The sequence below is a fragment of the Pleurodeles waltl genome, chromosome 6, assembly GCF_031143425.1.
Source record: "Pleurodeles waltl isolate 20211129_DDA chromosome 6, aPleWal1.hap1.20221129, whole genome shotgun sequence".
NCBI classification, from domain to species: Eukaryota; Metazoa; Chordata; class Amphibia; order Caudata; family Salamandridae; genus Pleurodeles; species Pleurodeles waltl.
In genome coordinates, this window is record NC_090445.1 from 151,529,818 (window position 1) to 151,551,402 (window position 21,585).

The 21,585-nt window shown below is 46.5% G+C and overlaps 1 protein-coding gene across 1 annotated transcript in view; it reads right to left on the bottom strand.

Moving 5' to 3' along the window:
- The window catches only part of DNAJC7 (DnaJ heat shock protein family (Hsp40) member C7), a 356,596-nt gene that overhangs the window by 58,689 nt on the left and 276,322 nt on the right, over window positions 1–21,585 (bottom strand). The window contains exons 11-12 of the mRNA XM_069237667.1: window positions 12,879–13,025; window positions 838–990 (exon numbers count right to left, since the gene is read on the bottom strand). Of these exons, the coding sequence (XP_069093768.1) occupies window positions 838–990; window positions 12,879–13,025 (300 nt within the window). The remainder of the gene's footprint in view (window positions 1–837; window positions 991–12,878; window positions 13,026–21,585) is intronic.

Here is a 21,585-nt window from a genome sequence, read left to right on the forward strand (position 1 = left end):
ATGCAGGGACCAGATGCAGAATCAGCTTTTTAAGAGAGGACCTTCAAAAGGGTACGATGTTCATCTTGACACCCTTGCACCTTCTCTTTTGAGCCAGTGTTGCTGGGATGGCATCACGTACGGTTTCATATTTTTGTGCTTGCGCAGGGACTTTGATGTGGACTTACCTGAAGACTTTGTTCGGGAACTCGATAGTTTGCAAGAACGGCCACAGAACAGACAGCAAGGTTACTTGAAGAGGAAGCAAGACCTCAGCTTTGACTGCAAATTCTTGTGCTTGGCGATGTAACGATTCGCCTCCTGGTGCCAGGTCACGGCAGGTCATGTTCAAGTGCAAGAGAACTCACTTGCTGCATGACTAGGGTCATGACCTGGGACAAAGCACCTGAAACCTCCGTGACCAAAATCTTCAGCCTGTTGATTTTGGAGGAGACAATGTTCGCTGGCACACTGCCTAACAGTATTGGAAATCAACATCATTTGGGAGTTGTGCTTGAGATCTGCTTCGGAAGGTAAGAAAAGCAATGAACCAACAGCAGCACACAGGGGTACCACTTTTATGATGCTCTGCTCTGCCACTTCCATGGCAGTATTAAGCCAACATGGAGTTGCATGATGCATCCACCAGTACTGCTGTTGAAGTTCTCCAGATCCACTCTTGCATACGGGGATATTCTGAAGGTGAGGAATATGAGCAATAAATTGAGGGAAGTAGCAAAAGATCACAATAATTATAGAAAGAACAGGTTTGTTCTAAATTACAAAAGAACACAGAAGACTTGTCCATGATTTAGATAAAAAATGACTACTACCAACTTCAATAGAGCCACTACTAACCTCCCATATTCACACCATCCTCGTCGAGATCCTGTCCGCTGTCATATCGCGCCTTCTTCTTGGGGTCAGAAAGGATTGTGAAGGCTTCACCAACTTCCTTAAACTTCTTTTCCTCTTCTTTCTGCACATCTGAAGTTGCGCCACTGTGCCGATCTAATGACAGACAAAAAGAGCTACATTCATATAAACTTAAGGGCTAAGTTAATATAGCTCACTCTTAACCAATGCCTCAATCAAATCCTGAATCTTACCAGAAAAACAAGGCACCATTTGCATCCTTTTAAATACAATACTGTAGGAAGTTGGCTCTGTATGTGCTATTTCAAAGTAAGGAATAGCATGCACAGAGTCCAAGGGTTCCCGTTAGAGGTAAAATAGAGGAAAAAATAGATAATACTAATGCTCTATTTTGTGGTAGTGTGGTCGAGCAGTAGGCTTATCCAAGGAGTAGTGTTAAGCATTTGTTGTACATACACATAGACAATAAATGAGGTACACACACTCAGAGACAAATCCAGCCAATAGGTTTTGTTATAGAAAAATATCTTTTCTTAGTTTATTTTAAGAACCACAGGTTCAAATTTAACATGTAATATCTTGTTTGAAAGGTATTGCAGGTAAGTACATTAGGAACTTTGAATCATTTCAATTGCATGTATACTTTTCAAGTTATTGACAAATAGCTACTTTAAAAGTGGACACTTAGTGCAATTTTCACAGTTCCTGGGGGAGGTAAGTTTTTGTTAGTTTTACCAGGTAAGTAAGACACTTACAGGGTTCAGTTCTTGGTCCAAGGTAGCCCACCGTTGGGGGTTCAGAGCAACCCCAAAGTCACCACACCAGCAGCTCAGGGCCGGTCAGGTGCAGAGTTCAAAGTGGTGCCCAAAACACATAGGCTAGACTGGAGAGAAGGGGGTGCCCCGGTTCCGGTCTGCTTGCAGGTAAGTACACACGTCTTCGGAGGGCAGACCAGGGGGGTTTTGTAGGGCACCGGGGGGGACACAAGCCCACACAGAAATTTCACCCTCAGCAGCGCGGGGGCGGCCGGGTGCAGTGTAGAAACAAGCGTCGGGTTCGCAATGTTAGTCTATGAGAGATCTCGGGATCTCTTCAGCGCTGCAGGCAGGCAAGGGGGGGGTTCCTCGGGGAAACCTCCACTTGGGCAAGGGAGAGGGACTCCTGGGGGTCACTTCTCCAGTGAAAGTCCGGTCCTTCAGGTCCTGGGGGCTGCGGGTGCAGGGTCTCTCCCAGGCGTCGGGACTTTGGATTCAAAGAGTCGCGGTCAGGGGAAGCCTCGGGATTCCCTCTGCAGGCGGCGCTGTGGGGGCTCAGGGGGGACAGGTTTTGGTACTCACAGTATCAGATTAGTCCTGGGGTCCCTCCTGAGGTGTTGGATCTCCACCAGCCGAGTCGGGGTCGCCGGGTGCAGTGTTGCAAGTCTCACGCTTCTTGCGGGGAGCTTGCAGGGTTCTTTCAAGGCTGCTGGAAACAAAGTTGCAGCCTTTCTTGGAGCAGGTCCGCTGTCCTCGGGAGTTTCTTGTCTTTTCGAAGCAGTGGCAGTCCTCAGAGGATGTCGAGGTCGCTGGTCCCTTTGGAAGGCGTCGCTGGAGCAGGATCTTTGGAAGGCAGGAGACAGGCCGGTGAGTTTCTGGAGCCAAGGCAGTTGTCGTCTTCTGGTCTTCCTCTGCAGGGGTTTTCAGCTAGGCAGTCCTTCTTCTTGTAGTTGCAGGAATCTAATTTTCTAGGGTTCAGGGTAGCCCTTAAATACTAAATTTAAGGGCGTGTTTAGGTCTGGGGGGTTAGTAGCCAATGGCTACTAGCCCTGAGGGTGGGTACACCCTCTTTGTGCCTCCTCCCAAGGGGAGGGGGTCACAATCCTAACCCTATTGGGGGAATCCTCCATCTGCAAGATGGAGGATTTCTAAAAGTTAGAGTCACTTCAGCTCAGGACACCTTAGGGGCTGTCCTGACTGGCCAGTGACTCCTCCTTGTTGCTTTCTTTGTTCCCTCCAGCCTTGCCGCCAAAAGTGGGGGCCGTGGCCGGAGGGGGCGGGCAACTCCACTAAGCTGGAGTGCCCTGCTGGGCTGTGACAAAGGGGTGAGCCTTTGAGGCTCACCGCCAGGTGTTACAGCTCCTGCCTTGGGGAGGTGTTAGCATCTCCACCCAGTGCAGGCTTTGTTACTGGCCTCAGAGTGACAAAGGCACTCTCCCCATGGGGCCAGCAACATGTCTCTAGTGTGGCAGGCTGCTGGAACTAGTCAGCCTACACAGACAGTCGGTTAAGTTTCAGGGGGCACCTCTAAGGTGCCCTCTGGGGTGTATTTTGCAATAAAATGTACACTGGCATCAGTGTGCATTTATTGTGCTGAGAAGTTTGATACCAAACTTCCCAGTTTTCAGTGTAGCCATTATGGTGCTGTGGAGTTCGTGTTTGACAGACTCCCAGACCATATACTCTTATGGCTACCCTGCACTTACAATGTCTAAGGTTTTGTTTAGACACTGTAGGGGTACCATGCTCATGCACTGGTACCCTCACCTATGGTATAGTGCACCCTGCCTTAGGGCTGTAAGGCCTGCTAGAGGGGTGTCTTACCTATACTGCATAGGCAGTGAGAGGCTGGCATGGCACCCTGAGGGGAGTGCCATGTCGACTTACTCGTTTTTGTCCTCACTAGCACACACAAGCTGGCAAGCAGTGTGTCTGTGCTGAGTGAGAGGTCTCCAGGGTGGCATAAGACATGCTGCAGCCCTTAGAGACCTTCCTTGGCATCAGGGCCCTGGGTACTAGAAGTACCAGTTACAAGGGACTTATCTGGATGCCAGGGTCTGCCAATTGTGGATACAAAAGTACAGGTTAGGGAAAGAACACTGGTGCTGGGGCCTGGTTAGCAGGCCTCAGCACACTTTCAATTGTAAACATAGCATCAGCAAAGGCAAAAAGTCAGGGGGCAACCATGCCAAGGAGGCATTTCCTTACAAATACTATGACAACCTACAGTCCCGCCTCATATCAGTTGCAACACTTCTTTCTAAACAATACACTGCACACCCACATCAAGTATTTTATCACTGGAAAACCATAAGTAAGTGGTAGCTTTGTAGAGACTAGGGGGATTACAGAGTACCTGGTAAACTGCGAACTCATTATCTGGAAAGCCTCACATTCTGCACAAATATCTCTTTGGTGATAACAGAAAATTGCAGCCGTTCTGCAAACACTTTCTAAAATAAGCATTGTCTCTAAGATAGTCAATGAAGTGTCTTTCACACTGGAAGACAATAGGTTTAAGAATGATCGTACACCCACTGGAGAATTTGTCACTCCAAGGAAAAGGAGCATTCTTAAATTTGCACAAGAGCATAAAGAGCATACAAGATAAAGAGAATAAAACATCTAACTATGCACAAGGTGGTTTGGGTTATTAACCAGACTACTCATAAAAAGAGAAGAAAAAGTTTCATACCTTTAGTAATCATTCCGGTGCATAAATAATTTCCCACAGATTGACCACCTTATTAAGACTCATTTGAGGAGTCAGACTGGCCCGGAAAATTGTGTCCCCAGTAATGACTCTTCAGCATCACAAAGTGGCACCATGTGGCATCGGCCACAAATCTGCTTTCAGATGGGATACCACTGCAGTATATTTGGTGCCAACCAGCATACTGGCATCACAGATTTCTGTACCCACAAAGGTGTGAGATGAGAAACCCACACAGTGGAAAGAACAACCTTAACATGTATGCATTACAATGGGATCTAATTAACCAGAGGAGCACCTCATCCCACAGTGGAAATAACTATGATAACGGTAACCTTAGGAGGACTGAATAGGCAACATCTCAGAATGCTGGAGGGGTTTATCCACTAGTGCAGGTCCTGATGTAAAGTAAAGAACAGCCACACCTACACAAAGAGACTTCCATGGTGTTGCTGCCACTGACTCCTCAGACATTTGCTATGAGGCACCAAAATGATGCATGAGCCCAAGAGGTGTAGCAGGGGCAGGACCTGTAAGTCCGAGCTGGTGTCGGCTGGAGCCAGACACCTAGTCATGATCCTCTGATTATCTGCTATCCTTTAAGAAAGAGAAAAAACCCTGACAAGGGAAGTGCTGAAAACTTCCTAAATAGAGGTCAGCTTTTCAATGGAGGGAGGTGAAACTTTTGGATTTTGATCGAAAATCCCAGCTTGTGAAGAAGAACCATCATCAGCTAAAGATGTTCATGGACTTGTGTCTGGGACTCCTTCACTAGCTAATCATTCAAACCTGGATTGCTGACCACCGCTGCACAGTTGTAATGACTGCCAGGACCACTAAAGATGCATGGGCTGTCCGAAGGAGAGGACTACAAACTGACAGTATTGGAAGCCCACCATGAACCGCAAGTAGCACTTATGGGCAGGGAGAATTATAAGATGAACACAGGTATCCCAAAGGTCTAAGGACCCCAACCAATCTTCCAAGTTTACGTACTGGGCTTAGATTCAGCATCTTGAACGGATGAATAGGTTCAGAAGGCAGTGGTCGGGAACAGGTCAAAGGCAGTGGTCGGGGACAGGTCAAAGGCAGTGGTCGGGGACAGGCCAAAGGCAGTGGTCGGGGACAGGCCAAAGGCAGTGGTCGGGGACAGGCCAAAGGCAGTGGTCGGGGACAGGCCAAAGGCAGTGGTCAGGGACAGGCCAAAGGCAGTGGTCGGGGAGAGGCATCAGGACTTTGTCGTCTTTGGAAGTAAAGGAAGTCAAATCCTCTGCTCCTCTCTTCCAGAGGTACCACTACTTCAGTTCCGTTGTCCAAGACGTCTGCCTCCAGGATCGAGACCTAAGCCAGTGAGAACATGCTTAAGAAGAAGTGGTCCTGACAGCCTTGTGGGAGAACAGGAAGGGATGTCACTGACCCCAGGGGATCAGATGAATTACCCAGCAGTCCTCTGATCGCCTTCCACAAAATGTGAGCTCCTCACACACTGGAAGGGGTTGTTCTGAGTGGGACGAGTCAGTCAGGTGTGGCTCACATGGACTTGATCTGCTGCTGTTGATGCCGTCTGCATCTACTTCTGCCTTGAAACGAGCAATATAGTATAGCTGTCAAGTTTGCATGGGCCGAAACAGCTGCCACTATGTGAACTGCACAGCTCACAGTCAAAGGGCAAGTCCATGAGCACAGTTTAGACATCTCCTGAAAATCTAGTTTAATGCTTTAAAACATGGCAAATAGGTGTGACAGACAAGCCCAAGCAGAGTCCAGCGTCAAAGCCACACTTCAGGATCAGCTGTGCTACAGCTAGGCTTTCACTCAAGGCCAGGGAATGGCTTCTTCATACGTCACATTTGTCACTAGGTATGGGTACACTAGCCTAAAAGGCATGTGGCAAGAGCCATGCCAGAATCAAGTGTATTCTCTGCCCAGTGGAAATATAGGGAAGATGTTGGGGTTGTGCTCCGAAGACTATGTTTGCACTATGGGATTCTAGTGTGACGTATTTAAATAGCAAGAACCAGCCAGGCGATGGCCTATGGTGTCTGGCGATCTGCCTCTGAAGTGCAGAGCCAGAAAAGGGTTAATCCAGTGTAAACACTTTAGGGTCTGGCTGCCAAGATTACGTTACAGACTTCGGGCAGAGGGTCAAACGCTGTTAAATGTCACTGCTCAATCTCCACGGAAAAAGGCGGAGACTGGACAGGTTTGGGTGGAAAACGTACCCCCTTTCGTAACGTACCACGAAAGGGGTGAAAAGCATACTGTGGGTGATGGGGGGGCCACCGTGAGGCCCAAGGACCTGGTCATAACACAAGAATCTTTCAAGCACTGAGTCTGCTTTTTATCTGAAGGGACAGGAGCCATCAAAGGGCATGTCCCTAAGACTGGCTTAGCCATCCCCCGAACAGCCAGACAAGCTCAACCAGGCATAGTGCCTAAGGTCCACTGTTGATGAAAAACCTCTGTCCAGTGAGTCGGTGTGTCTAGTCCACATTAGATCATGATCTTTGCTGCACCTATTCCATCAGCAACTGCTTGGGAAAGTACAGCCTAGGCCTCCTCTGGGACCTGTGGCAGTACCTGCCCGAACAGTATCCCATTGCATGTGGGAGTAATGGCCCAAAAGTCATGCAGTGTTCATGGACTTAAATGCCAGACTAGTGGTAGAAAACATCTTCCCAAGTGCATCCAGGCTCTTGGATTCCCTATCGGGGAGTGCGGTAGGGAAAGTGCCATGGGATGCGGTGGTTTGGACCACCACGTTCTCAGGGGTAGGGTGTTGCATGTGAAAGGTTGGGTCCTCAGGAGCTGGGTGATGGCAGCGGGTAATTGTCCTATTCACAGGAGCTCCTGTGCTGGGTTTGGACCAGGTACCCAGAAGGATGACCGTGAGGGAATCACTGAATGGGAGTAAGGGTTCAGAAGCGGAAACTCCCAGCTGTAGCAATCTGTCAAGAGATTAGACTCTACTGCCACCAGGGTAGTTGAAGGTCTAGGACCTCAGCAGCCCTCCGCACCACCATTGTGTAGGAAGCTCCCTCCTCTATAGCCATAGTAGGGGGGAGAACGCATAACAGCATCTGGAGAAGAGTCCAGTTAACTGGCTGCACCCAGATCCTCACACCAGTCCATTTCTTCTTCATAAGGCTGGTATCCTAAAGGATCCAGTAACATATCCCAGTCCTCCCATGAGGCCTAGCCCAAGGGAATAGGGCTCAGGCTCGAATCTAGGAGGCAAGGCTCCTGTTGGGCTACGTCCATCCGGCTCTGTGTTGGAGTCCTTGAGGGCCCATCGGCACTGAGGCCGAAGATGCAGGCAGGGAACCCGGTGGAGGCCAAAAACTGGCCAATTGGGATTGAGGGGCGGTTAGGGGGGAGGCCCACACTGCCCAAAAATGAGGCACATGGCCTCATAAAACTCCTAATTGGGCAGGGGTCACTCTCCGGCTCACGGAAAGTCGGAGAGGCATGGTGCTGGCCAAGGCACAGGTTCAGAGGAACAAGGCATAGAATGCTGATGCTCCCTTGTCGCATTGGCCAACTGATGAGAAGTGGAAGACCGCTTTGACTTCTTGCTCTTGTTCTTGTGCCTTGACTTACCCAATCGTCCCAAGGACTTGGAGAAGGATCAAGACGACTTTGGACTCTGCGGCCTGTCCTGGAACATTCCACTCTACCTGTGCTGAGTTGCGTGCCGCGCCGCCATCAGCTTTAGGGATCGCTCCCTCAAAGCCTTCAGATGCATGTCCTGGCAATTGGAGCAAGATTTCGGGTCACGGTCAAGCTCCAAACACCACAGACAGACAAGGGGTGGATCTGTCACCGACATCGACCGATGACAGATTCGGCAGGGCAGTCTTCCTTGATGACATCTTCAACACAACAGAAGGAAAAACCTCAAAATAAGTCAACAAAGGATTGAAAAACTTCAGTCAAAAAATAATGGAGGGTTAGCTCTTTTCTGGATCCGCGGGAGTTGTCACACGTAAAGAAAAGAACAGACGTCAGCATGCCTGGGCAGCGCCTATATTGGTACTGTGATTCACTTCCGGCGCGGACGAAGGCCGCACACCCAATCGACACCACCTACTGGAGCACAGGGGTTCTGCTCACAAAGAGAATTAGTTTTAGGTAAGGAACATGCAGCTAGAAGTCTCTATGAGAAAGGTTTTTTTATGGCACTAAGAAAAAGCAGAATGCCAAAAAACTCAGGGTGCACGACGTCAGTCTGGCTGTTCGTCGACCGTTAGAATGAAGAATTACACTTCTAGTCTACAGAAGAAGTCTCTCCTAGAAATCTGTCTGTGTAGCAGTCACTGAGAAATGTACTCTGCATCATGAAAATTATGTTAACATACTATGTTCTACCTGAAGCCAAGGATGCTAGGAAAACTTGAACAATGTTTAAAAAAAAAAAAAAAATACTGATAGGAAATTATCTTGAGGAGCCATATACAGTTTGTAATAAGCATTTTCAATTTTTATTTTATCAGAGATTTGTAAAGCACAAAACTCTCGTCCCACAGTGACCTGAGTGCTGTATGCAGCAAAACGATATGTATCCAGCACACAAGGACAAAGACATATAGGTAAGTTTGCAATGGTAACTCAGGACTATACAAGTGCCCAAAATAAAGAAACAAAGCATCACCAGGGGATGAAAATGGAGTGGCAAGTGAAACAAAATAGTATAGTAGAGCAGTTGTCACAAGATAAGTTTTGAGACCTTTTCAGAATTGTACCAAGAAAAAAAAGGCTTCTGCAAGGGGGAAGTCTGAAATAATTTCCAGGTTAAGAATCATGGATACATGGCAGAGAAAATAATGCAGTATTTGTCGTGGACCCAAGATAAGCTGGGAACTAGGAAAAAAGCCCATTTCATTTAGATACATTTCTATTTGGGTTAACCTGTGCAAAGACTACAAGATGTCAGATACATATATGAAGCTCATAATAAGGAAGTTATCAGTCAACTACAGCAGCGACTGAGTTACATCTTTTCCCAGCTTCTCAGTAAGAAAGTTTCTGGGGCCAAAAAGTCGCTTCCCTCTAGTCTATGGTGTATTCATTAGATGAGAGGATTTAGACCATGTACCTCGTAATTGTAAATAGAAAATAACGAAATTATTCAGTAGGAACTAGATGAATACACAAATTTGAGAAGTGGCACTTTAACACGCTAGTTTACATGCTTGCTCATTTCTCAGGTACTCCAATATTTAACGCAGGATTAAGTATGCACAATATGTGATCTTTTGGATGTACAATGATATACACCTGTCAACTTCCTGTATGTGAGCGCAGCTAATTTGCAACTTCCCTTAACAGCTTTTTCCATTAATTTAGATTCCATTATTAGTACTGTAAGGAAATGCCTCCTTGGCATGGTTGCCCCCTGACTTTTTGCCTTTGCTGATGCTATGTTTACAATTGAAAGTGTGCTGAGGCCTGCTAACCAGGCCCCAGCACCAGTGTTCTTTCCCTAACCTGTACTTTTGTATCCACAATTGGCAGACCCTGGCATCCAGATAAGTCCCTTGTAACTGGTACTTCTAGTACCAAGGGCCCTGATGCCAAGGAAGGTCTCTAAGGGCTGCAGCATGTCTTATGCCACCCTGGAGACCTCTCACTCAGCACAGACACACTGCTTGCCAGCTTGTGTGTGCTAGTGAGGACAAAACGAGTAAGTCGACATGGCACTCCCCTCAGGGTGCCATGCCAGCCTCTCACTGCCTATGCAGTATAGGTAAGACACCCCTCTAGCAGGCCTTACAGCCCTAAGGCAGGGTGCACTATACCATAGGTGAGGGTACCAGTGCATGAGCATGGTACCCCTACAGTGTCTAAACAAAACCTTAGACATTGTAAGTGCAGGGTAGCCATAAGAGTATATGGTCTGGGAGTCTGTCAAACACGAACTCCACAGCACCATAATGGCTACACTGAAAACTGGGAAGTTTGGTATCAAACTTCTCAGCACAATAAATGCACACTGATGCCAGTGTACATTTTATTGCAAAATACACCCCAGAGGGCACCTTAGAGGTGCCCCCTGAAACTTAACCGACTGTCTGTGTAGGCTGACTAGTTCCAGCAGCCTGCCACACCAGAGACATGTTGCTGGCCCCATGGGGAGAGTGCCTTTGTCACTCTGAGGCCAGTAACAAAGCCTGCACTGGGTGGAGATGCTAACACCTCCCCCAGGCAGGAGCTGTAACACCTGGCGGTGAGCCTCAAAGGCTCACCCCTTTGTCACAGCCCAGCAGGGCACTCCAGCTTAGTGGAGTTGCCCGCCCCCTCCGGCCACGGCCCCCACTTTTGTCGGCAAGGCTGGAGGGAACAAAGAAAGCAACAAGGAGGAGTCACTGGCCAGTCAGGACAGCCCCTAAGGTGTCCTGAGCTGAGGTGACTCTAACTTTTAGAAATCCTCCATCTTGCAGATGGAGGATTCCCCCAATAGGGTTAGGATTGTGACCCCCTCCCCTTGGGAGGAGGCACAAAGAGGGTGTACCCACCCTCAGGGCTAGTAGCCATTGGCTACTAACCCCCCAGACCTAAACACGCCCTTAAATTTAGTATTTAAGGGCTACCCTGAACCCTAGAAAATTAGATTCCTGCAACTACAAGAAGAAGGACTGCCCAGCTGAAAACCCCTGCAGCGGAAGACCAGAAGACGACAACTGCCTTGGCTCCAGAAACTCACCGGCCTGTCTCCTGCCTTCCAAAGATCCTGCTCCAGCGACGCCTTCCAAAGGGACCAGCGACCTCGACATCCTCTGAGGACTGCCCCTGCTTCGAAAAGACAAGAAACTCCCGAGGACAGCGGACCTGCTCCAAGAAAAGCTGCAACTTTGTTTCCAGCAGCTTTAAAGAACCCTGCAAGCTCCCCGCAAGAAGCGTGAGACTTGCAACACTGCACCCGGCGACCCCGACTCGGCTGGTGGAGATCCGACGCCTCAGGAGGGACCCCAGGACTACTCTGATACTGTGAGTACCAAAACCTGTCCCCCCTGAGCCCCCACAGCGCCGCCTGCAGAGGGAATCCCGAGGCTTCCCCTGACCGCGACTCCTTGAACCTAAAGTCCCGACGCCTGGGAGAGACCCTGCACCCGCAGCCCCCAGGACCCGAAGGACCGGACTTTCACTGGAGAAGTGACCCCCAGGAGTCCCTCTCCCTTACCCAAGTGGAGGTTTCCCCGAGGAATCCCCCCCTTGCCTGCCTGCAGCGCTGAAGAGATCCCGAGATCTCTCATAGACTAACATTGCAAACCCGACGCTTGTTTCTACACTGCACCCGGCCGCCCCCGCGCTGCTGAGGGTGAAATTTCTGTGTGGGCTTGTGTCCCCCCCGGTGCCCTACAAAACCCCCCCTGGTCTGCCCTCCGAAGACGCGGGTACTTACCTGCAAGCAGACCGGAACCGGGGCACCCCCTTCTCTCCATTCTAGCCTATGCGTTTTGGGCACCACTTTGAACTCTGCACCTGACCGGCCCTGAGCTGCTGGTGTGGTGACTTTGGGGTTGCTCTGAACCCCCAACGGTGGGCTACCTTGGACCAAGAACTGAACCCTGTAAGTGCCTTACTTACCTGGTAAACCTAACAAAAACTTACCTCCCCTAGGAACTGTGAAAATTGCACTAAGTGCCCACTTTTAAAACAGCTATTTGTCAATAACTTGAAAAGTATACATGCAATTTTTATGATTTAAAGTTCCTAAAGTACTTACCTGCAATACCTTTCGAATGAGATATTACATGTAGAATTTGAACCTGTGGTTCTTAAAATAAACTAAGAAAAGATATTTTTCTATACAAAACCTATTGGCTGGATTTGTCTCTGAGTGTGTGTACCTCATTTATTGTCTATGTGTATGTACAACAAATGCTTAACACTACTCCTTGGATAAGCCTACTGCTCGACCACACTACCACAAAATAGAGCATTAGTATTATCTCTTTTTGCCACTATCTTACCTCTAAGGGGAACCCTTGGACTCTGTGCATACTATTCCTTACTTTGAAATAGTGCATACAGAGCCAACTTCCTACAAGTACCCTGCACCGAAAATGGAAACTGTTTTAATCACCTTGCTTAGAATGCTGGCATCAACTGATTTCAAAGTTGAGCGTGAACATTAAGCTGGGACACATAGGTGACAAGGAGGGAGAGAAAGTGTTTTTAGTTCAGTGAGATGGACACAAGAAGCGTTAGAGCCCACCTTTTGGTGGGCGTAAAATGCTATGAAGTCACTCTCACTGCCCATAATTGCATGCCACGTAGATATCAGTGAAGGGACTTTTTAATACCTTGAGGAGACGGTTTAGTTAATGACTGGTAAATGGTACTCATGTGTTGGAAATAGAAACTCAGTAACAGTAACAGCTATGATCGTTGAATATGCTCAGAAGAAACTACTAATATGCAAAAGAGTAATCTGTCTTAACATAACATTTCTGCACCTTAATAAAGCATGTATGTCTGGCTGCATTGATTCATTGCTCTGGAAAATGGTTTCCAAAAACCTGCGCATTAGATCAGTCATCTGCCCTTTTTACCTGGATGATGCATCAATGCCCGTTTTCTGTAGGCCTTCTTAATGTCATCTTCCGAGGCATTTTTGTCAACACCAAGGATTCTGTAGTAGTCTTTCCTTTTGCTTTTCTTCAGTTCCAGCTGTGCATTCTTAAGAAGCTGCTTGTGTTCTGGCAGAGAGAAAGGGTCACACATACAAGATAAGCTCTCTTTGTTTAGCCAGAATCATAAATAAATAATCTTTTGTTGCAAGTTTCTCGATGATGAATACTGATGCCTGTTAACTACACAGTATTCCATTTATAGCTCACAATCTCATTCTCTCGCCACCCGCACAAACACCACCATGGAACCAAAGACAACCGCATAAAAGTGCTCAACTAGAAGCTGCACACTGTGGAACTCATCTCATCAAAGCAAGAAATAAACAAAAGTTATCTATTACTCCAAATCCCACAGTCAAGGAGCATTTCTTGTAAATGTTCAACTTGGAAAGAGTTAGTGATAACTTTGATTAGCAAACCAGTACTAGTCAAAAGAGTTTTATTTAGTAAGTGCCCTGCACTATTGAGTCCCCAAATGGCCATGGCACTATAACAAGTGCACAAACACTGAAAGAACTGGCCAGCTACAAGTACACTACAAACACTTACAATAAGAAATAACTCCGGAGAAAATTAGGCATCTTGTTACATTTAAATGTGAGACAGTTTGAAAAAAAATGTGGGATGAAAAGCAGCCCACCGCAAACAGCAATCCCTTTTTCCGGCTAAACTGCCGATTCAGAAAGTACGAGTCTAAACGTGGGTCAGTGTTCTGGAGAACATTTTAATGTGTTCATGATATAAATGAAAAGAGCTTCACGTGATTCCCAATGCGTTTCAAATACCAAATGTATCATGAAACACAGAATCAAACATTTATTACAACAGGGCAAATGTATTTTTATCACAGTAGAGATTAAGGGCCACATGTATAAGGTTTTTTGTTGTCGCAAACTGCCCGATTTGCATACTTAGGGCCTTTCCAAGATCGCACTCCTCTAGGGAAAAGAGTGCTCCTATGGCTTTTCTGGCTATTACCATACCTGACGTATGCAGAGCAACTACATAGTCAACTCCACACAAATGGACTAAACAGTATGGATGTCCTAGTATGCCAATGGGCACATTTTGAACAGAGATCTTTTTCAAGCATGTGGAGAACTGCTTTACAGTTGATGCAGTGTATGTGTATCTACAGCCACACATGCACACATGGATTGTTATTTATCCTGAAAGCATCTATGTGTTGCGTGTAGTGTGGTAGGTTCACATGTACCTGCCTTACCTCCCCGGAAGTCATTTTGTCTCAGACTGCCTTTTGCTGTAGATATTGTACATATTTCTTTCTGTACACTTAAAATGGATGCATCAAATGTGCAAAAAAGAATCTAACAGAGCTGATAATCAGGCGCAGTGCCACGGAGAGGAGGAGCTACAATACCTCGTAACTCGAATGACTTCTTTGAAGAAAAATACATTGCAAACATCTGAGCTCAACACTAAATGTTAGGAGTAAGCAGAGCATGTGAATCTACAGCACTACATGCCACAAATAGATGCATGCAGGCTAATTAACATAAGCATTTCTCATCCAGATGCTGCTCTTCTATCCACACTGGTACTGAGGCACGGATCGTGTTGACCACCTGACTGTTAAGGGCTTCTTCATGAACACAGTCTCCTTTATAAAAAAAATAAAAATAAAAACATTCTTTTAATTGGGTTTGTACTTCTTGAATCAACTCCTAGTTGAAGTCTAAATTCCATTGGCCTCTGCTCTTCCTCCTTTTCCCCAATGGGAAAGCTTCTATCCATATTCATTACCTCTATGGCGTTTCAGTGACGTTTACTCTTGCTTGTGCCCAGTCTTTGTTGTTTTGTCCTGATGAAGACCTGTTGAGTTACTTGTGAGTCATAATGCCATCAGTTGGAATCAAAGTCCTTTGTCCATCTTTGCAGGGTACCTGGTAGCTTCTCTTTCTAGCTGGGCATTCTTCCTCATTAGTCTCCTCATTTTTTAATTGGAGGCAGAATATTTTAGAAGCCTGGCACCCCTGGCCCATCCTACGATGCACATCATCCATCAACTTCTTTCCCAACCCTCCTGCACAGCATTCTGGGGCAGTCCAAAATCGGGACTTTCATTTTTCCTCCGAGGGCTTCAGCCAGGCCCCTAGCTGACACCACTGCCTGATCCCTTACCACTAAAACATCTAAGGCGAGCCACCTCTGTGTTGGCTTTAGAGTTCCAAGTTCCCTCCTTTGTTTATTTCGACCTGGTCTGTCTAGGTGCAGTGTGATAAGTTATTGGCACTTTGCAGAGTTTCTCCCCGAAACTAAGTCAGATACAGTTGATTGTTCTTTTTGTGTGGGTAGGCCTTTGTTTCCTCTGCTGAGGAGCAGAGTAATTCACTTGGCCCAGTAGGGGGTAGAAAAGCCTGGGATCAGATTATGAGAGAAATTTTAGCAATCCTGATAAGATATGGATGTGGGTTATCGAACCGCGACATGCATGTTTTACCAGTTTGGCACCTTGGATGACCTTTTTGGATCTCAGTGAGGCAAAACTTTACATTAGAGTAGATTTCACCTATATGTATAATAATACAGTGAAAACACACCACAGATTTTCCAGTAAGCACTAGTGACCTACACTAGGAATATCCACTCATATTATAAGGCTTACCACAAGTCTGGATCAATCCTTGCAGAGACCCCTCCGCGACAGACTGTGTGCAGATACCAGGCAGCGCACAATAGTAGTCTCTCACTTGCCACGGACACGCTTGTGTTTACTTGTCACCATCCAAGTGTCTCCTACCCTAGCTGTGCAGCTGCAGCCTTATCCTAAAAGGTATACAGCTGCAGCCGTATCCTAAAAGGTAGACACTGGCAGTTAACACACTCAGTCCAGTTATTGTGAACTTACCATGAGCGAGACTCTGGTAGTGAAATATCCTCACAGTAAAAGTAACCCCCCCCTTTCACAAAAAAAAAAACGGCTAGTCAGTTAAGGGAAGTACTGGTGGACGGAACACATTTGCTACAAGTAGCATGGCGGAAATTGGTTAGGGAGGGATTTTTGTAGTGTCAATACATGTTTTGCTCAGTGGTGAGAAAGTTCAAATTGGTGATGCAAAACTCTCTTAGCATTAATTCACTTTAAATCACAAAGGCACTTATGAGTACCTGAAGTATTGCTACAGGTGTAGTACTCACACATGCCTTTGTAAAAGCAACATCAGAGACCCTCCCACTGTTCTGCAACAGGCAGGTGTCCAAGTCATTTTTGGGTCTTGGACTATGATCGGGAAGACACCTTATAGACCACCAGGAACAGCTACCTTCTCAGTCCCCCTCTCCTATGGCATCTGCATCAAAACCACTTTAGTTAGCCTTAGTGATGCACAACCACCCTTTGGAAGGTAGGATCAGATATTTCTAATCTGAAAGATGGGTCCTTTGCAGATCTTTCAACGTGTCTGTGCTTTGCCACTGTTTTTCAACCCACTGCATCTTCCCCCTGCATCAGAGTGGCTTTCAGAGGAGCAATGATCCATTTTCTTGCAAGAAATTCAGACCGTCCTTGCCAGTGGGGACATACAGAGGGGTACCTGCCACAGAAATAGGTACTGATTGTCACTCCAGTCATTTCCTAAACCAGAAAGGCTAGAGGCCTTTGTCCTATCACATCTCTGCCCTCTGTACACCTTTCTGCGAAAGGACAGACTGAAGATGCTCAAACTGGCCCAGGTTATGTCTGCTCTGTGTGACTGGATTGGTGGCCTTGGACTTGTAGGATGCCTGCTTTCATGTACCCATCCTGCAGCTACCTGTAGTCCAAGGACGACCATGAGCACTTTACCATGCTCCCCTTTGGCCTTAGCAGTGCCCCTTGGATGTTCATGAAAGGAATGGTGGTGGTTGCGGCACACATTCAAAGGTTGGGGTTACCAGTTTTTCCCCTAACCTATCCCACTATCTGTTGAAGGTGGGCTTTCCACAGTCAGTTGTAGACCACCCTCCAGGCAAAGGCAAACTTTCTGACATCACTGGGGTTCACAATCAGTAGACTGAAGTCACACCTCAGTCCTTCACAGAGGCTCCCTTTCATTGAAATCATATTAGATATGGTGCAATTCAGGGTCTTCTATCACAGCGAGTCCAGGACATTCAGACTTGTGTCCACATGTTTTATCTTAGGCTCTTGTTCTCAGTGGGGGTGGCTTTAAGGCTTCTTAGCCCGTTGGCCTCCTGTATCCCATTAATTCTGCCAAGTGGCATATTTGGGTTATACAGTGGGACCTGAAATCTCAGAGGGACCCAGCACCAAGGGAACTTGGTGGGATCATTAAACACCAGAGCAGAGAAGCTTAGGCAGCAGATCTGGTGGTTCCACAAGTGGTGGTTACACCCCGGGGGGTACAAGGCCCCTCTGACAATAGATAAAACCCTGTTTAGATCTCTTCACCACCTCTAAGAACCTGTAGTGTCAAACTTCTGTGTGCTAGACAGGGCGGTCATTTTGCGTACTCGTGACTCCTTTTTACATTGGGCAATCCATCACCCTTCTAAAGTTATTTTCTCTACCTCACCCCTCGAAGGAAAAGAGGCTAAATCGGCTGGATCCCTAGATAGCTTTGAACTTTTAAATTGATCACACTGAAGTCCATTAGGTGGACGATCAGCTTTTATGGGGTTCTCCAGGCCAAAAAAGGTGAGGTGGTGAAGAAAAGGAGTTAGTCAAGGTGAATAGCCCTCTGCTCTAAAATCTGCTACCCATTGGCCAAGAAGCAGCCTCCAGAATGACTGAGGGTTCACTTCACCAAGGCTGCTACCACTGCGTTGGCAAGCGTAGTGCTTATCCTGGATATTTGTCTGGCTGCAAATTGTAATAAATGGAGGACACTCTACACACTACATCTGACTGCATAAGAAAATTAACTTCATAAAAGGGCCAAAAACAAATGTGCAACAACCCCCAAATGATGCAGCAATACACTTTTATTCCATTGCACAAATTTAAATAAACACATATACAAAATGTATTCAATTAAAACCAATACCCCTTGTATTGCATATTTACAATACATTCATTCACCTTTCGCTTCCACAGTCGCACATCATTCAGCAAATAAACTAAATGGCAGGAACAAAGATATCAAAGGCACATGATGTGGACATTTTCAATAGTCAGAACATCCACAATGATGCCCCTTCCTGCCTTGACGTAATATGCCTGGATGCATTTAACTACCATTTAGCGATATCTGACTTAGATATTGCTTGCACTTTCCTTCTTTTTCAGAAGGCAACAAACAACTTGTGTTTTATGGAAAGAGTTAGTTCTGTAAATGTACTAAATTAGTATTCTTGTTAAATCTAGTCTATGAAGAACTCTCTCTGCTAAAGAGTCAGGATTGGAAAAGAGAAATGGCAACTCAATGGGACACTACTTTTGCTGAGAACTTAGGATTGGTTCTAAAGACTACCCTATCTTGGAAAGCAAGGTTTTTCTAAAGCCAGAGCATGTATCTCACCGACTTCTTAAGGAAGTAAATGCGACCGATAAATCAACTTTCTATGAGAAAAACTAAGTGGGCATTAGTGTAAAGACTGAAAAAAGGGCCAATCAGTCTTGTGAGTATCACATTAGGGTTACAGATGTGAATAGGTGGTGACTTTCGAGGTGGTATCCTCTGTAAACCCTCCTTAAATCCTTTAACAGGAATTCTGAAGAGTAATTGTTGTTCCCTGTTCTAGAGATATGCAACAAAAGCTGCTAAGTGCTGTCATATAGACATGTAAGCTACCCCTGTAATGTCTATCATGAGCGCTCCCCTAACCTTTGTTGAATGTGTCTGTAGTGATGGTCAACTTAGGTGTAGGATACATAAAAGGCCTGCCCAGGAAAACGTTTTATCTTTAACACCATTGCAAAGACTGATAGATCCTGGGGTGAATCGACACTAGATCCTCTAAACTGCCCTCAGTCTGACTACTGTGGCTCAAGGCATTCCACTAATGGGGGCATATGCAGTCTGCATGTGGGACAGTGACTATGAAAGACTCCATCATGCCTAGGAGATGCATTACCATCCTGATTGGCAGGTGATGATGTGGTTGAAAAATAGTCATTGGTTCTGGTAATTCAGAACCCTCTGTGGATTTGGGTTGGCTTTGGCTGTGACTGAATTGAAAATCACTCCGAGATAACGTTGAACCTCAAGTGGGTCTAGGTGGGATTTCGCCATGTTCATTGTAAATCCTAACCTGTGGAGAAGCCGGATCATGGCTTGTGTATTTTGTATACACTTGGGCTTGTCTGGCCTCTTTATCAGACCCTGCCAGATACTGGTGGTGGTAAATCGACTGGACAATGTTGTGGTGGATGAGTCAGAGATGATGGTGGTGGGCTTGTGCCTTTGTGTGGCACAAGCTTCTTCTTTTGTGGCAACATGGTAGACTTTCCAGACTCGAGCCTTCTCTTTGTGGTTGAGTTTTCCAGTCTGAGGGTTAATAACAATTTTCCTTTGACCTTTGTCCAGGAAACTTCGAGAATAGGACCCTTGTGTTCCTCAGCAGTTACCCTGGATACTTTAAGCACCAGCTAGCTTTTCGAAGGAGACAGTTCCTTGGAACCAGTGGTTTCTTTCACCTGGCATAATCCTTGGGTGCCAGAGTTTTCAGTGACAAGGATTTCAATGCTTAAGGTAGTGTTGGTGCTGAGTGGCTTTGACTTAGAATCTTTGGTGCCATGGTTGGTCATTTGGCTTGGAGCCCGATAAGGACCGAGCGTCGACTTGTCCTTTCTCAGCACCTTAACACTTCCTCTGTGTCACCTGGCACCAACTGCACACTGTAGCTGTAGGGCTGCCTGCCTACACTACAGAGTGTGTTACTATGGCTCCACCTGCAGCTGTTTGGGATGCATCTGGCCCTGATGACTGAGCACTCACGGCCCCTGAAGTGACCTTTGTTCTCTAACTGAATCCCCTTCCTGAGTTTGTGTTAAGGAAAGACAACTGCTGTTCTTCTCCCTCGCTCTTCTAAATCACGAGATCAGAGTCTCTGAAGGAGACAATGCGGGCTGGATATAAGTACGCCTCTCACCTCCTTGGTGCTGACTGATTCCTCCACTCCTGAAAATTCTGCCTCAGCCGACATTTCCATGTTGTGAGCGAGGCATCAATCTCTTCAGCACCTCAAAGAACATCGGGCAGTTGCTTTTGTTGTGTTTAGGGGAGAGGCACATGTTACAGACCTGATGGTAGTCATTGCACTGCATTGAGGGTAATCGCGAAATGGTGTCCGATCCATCTCCCCTGATGGACCATTCCCTGGTCAGGAGTGGAAGTCAATTGAGCCCACCACGAGGCAGGTGCAGTGTGGCTCAGCTCTGCTCTGTCTGCTACCGCTGCTGTTGCTGGACTTCGAGTTATCAATGTCGGTGTGTAGATGGAGTAGAATGTAGTGTTCTTCAATGAACCGCTTTGACTCTGCGGTAGTTGGATGCCGAAAAAAAGTTAAAAAGCAGAGTTTCATCAAAACCAATCCAAGCCCAATGGCAACGAAAAAACAATTTACCGATGGAGCCAATGAGCACGTGATTTGCAGGGGAGAGGGGGAGTCACAGTGGCCCGTTACCCGAAAGACTTCTTCAAAGAAAAATTTCCGAGCCCATCACTAGATGGCTCGAGTATGCAGAGCATGTGTATCTATAACCACACGTTACACAGCGTTTCCTTTTGGGCTTAAGCAGTAGAAAGGCATAGGCAACTGCCCTGGACCATGGCCTAAATGAGAATTTGCCTTTGACCCAAATCCCAGACCCTACTTGCACAGTACCAGACTTTTTGTTCACCACTGCAAAAGGATGCAGGTTCCTATCGCCCCAGCGATGCAAGAACTTTTTGATCTGGGTCACATTGCAGTCCCTCTCGAAACTGGCTGTTTAAGCACAATCTAGAGTCTGTTTAAACTCTGCAAATCCCAGAAAGAAGTTCTGCCTTTAGGGAGCTCTCTTGACTGAGGGAGAGGCTCCACAGACTGCATGTCTTCAGACGCAGAAAGACCTTGTTCCAGCTTGTTAATGTGAAACATCTCTATTCCTTCTATTCTGACAAAAACCCACAGGTTTACAAGCTTCTCTGGTTGGAAAAAAATACCTCTTGCTTCTAAGTCTTGTAGGTGGGTACCTCACCCTTCCAGGGAAGCATCTGTAATCCTGATAAATCGAGTTGTTCCAGAAGAAAAGCTAGCTGTGTGCCATATTAGGCTGTGCCTCACCAAAAGAGCGTGCTACAAATTACAGTGGTAATGATGACCTGGTCCTTGAATGATCTTGTGAGTTGCAACCACTGAGTAGCTCAATCCTACTGAAGAGGCTGCACAGGTCGATGGTATTTAGATCCAAGAGGTAAGTACAAAAACATATTTAGTATTGAGTTGAAAAGGAAAACTGAAATGTTTTTCACTTTTACCACATATTTTGCCAATTTTTGGAGGAGTAATGTTCTGATTTCTGAGAGATATTTTTCCCTATTTAGGTGCTCCGGATTTCTTCCAGAAACTACAAGTGGATGAGTGCAGGGAAGATATGTCGTTATTCAGATTATGTAAGGCCCAATCTGCAAAATGATTCAGGCAGCATCAGTGAACTTTTGAGCCATGGATTAAAACTTCC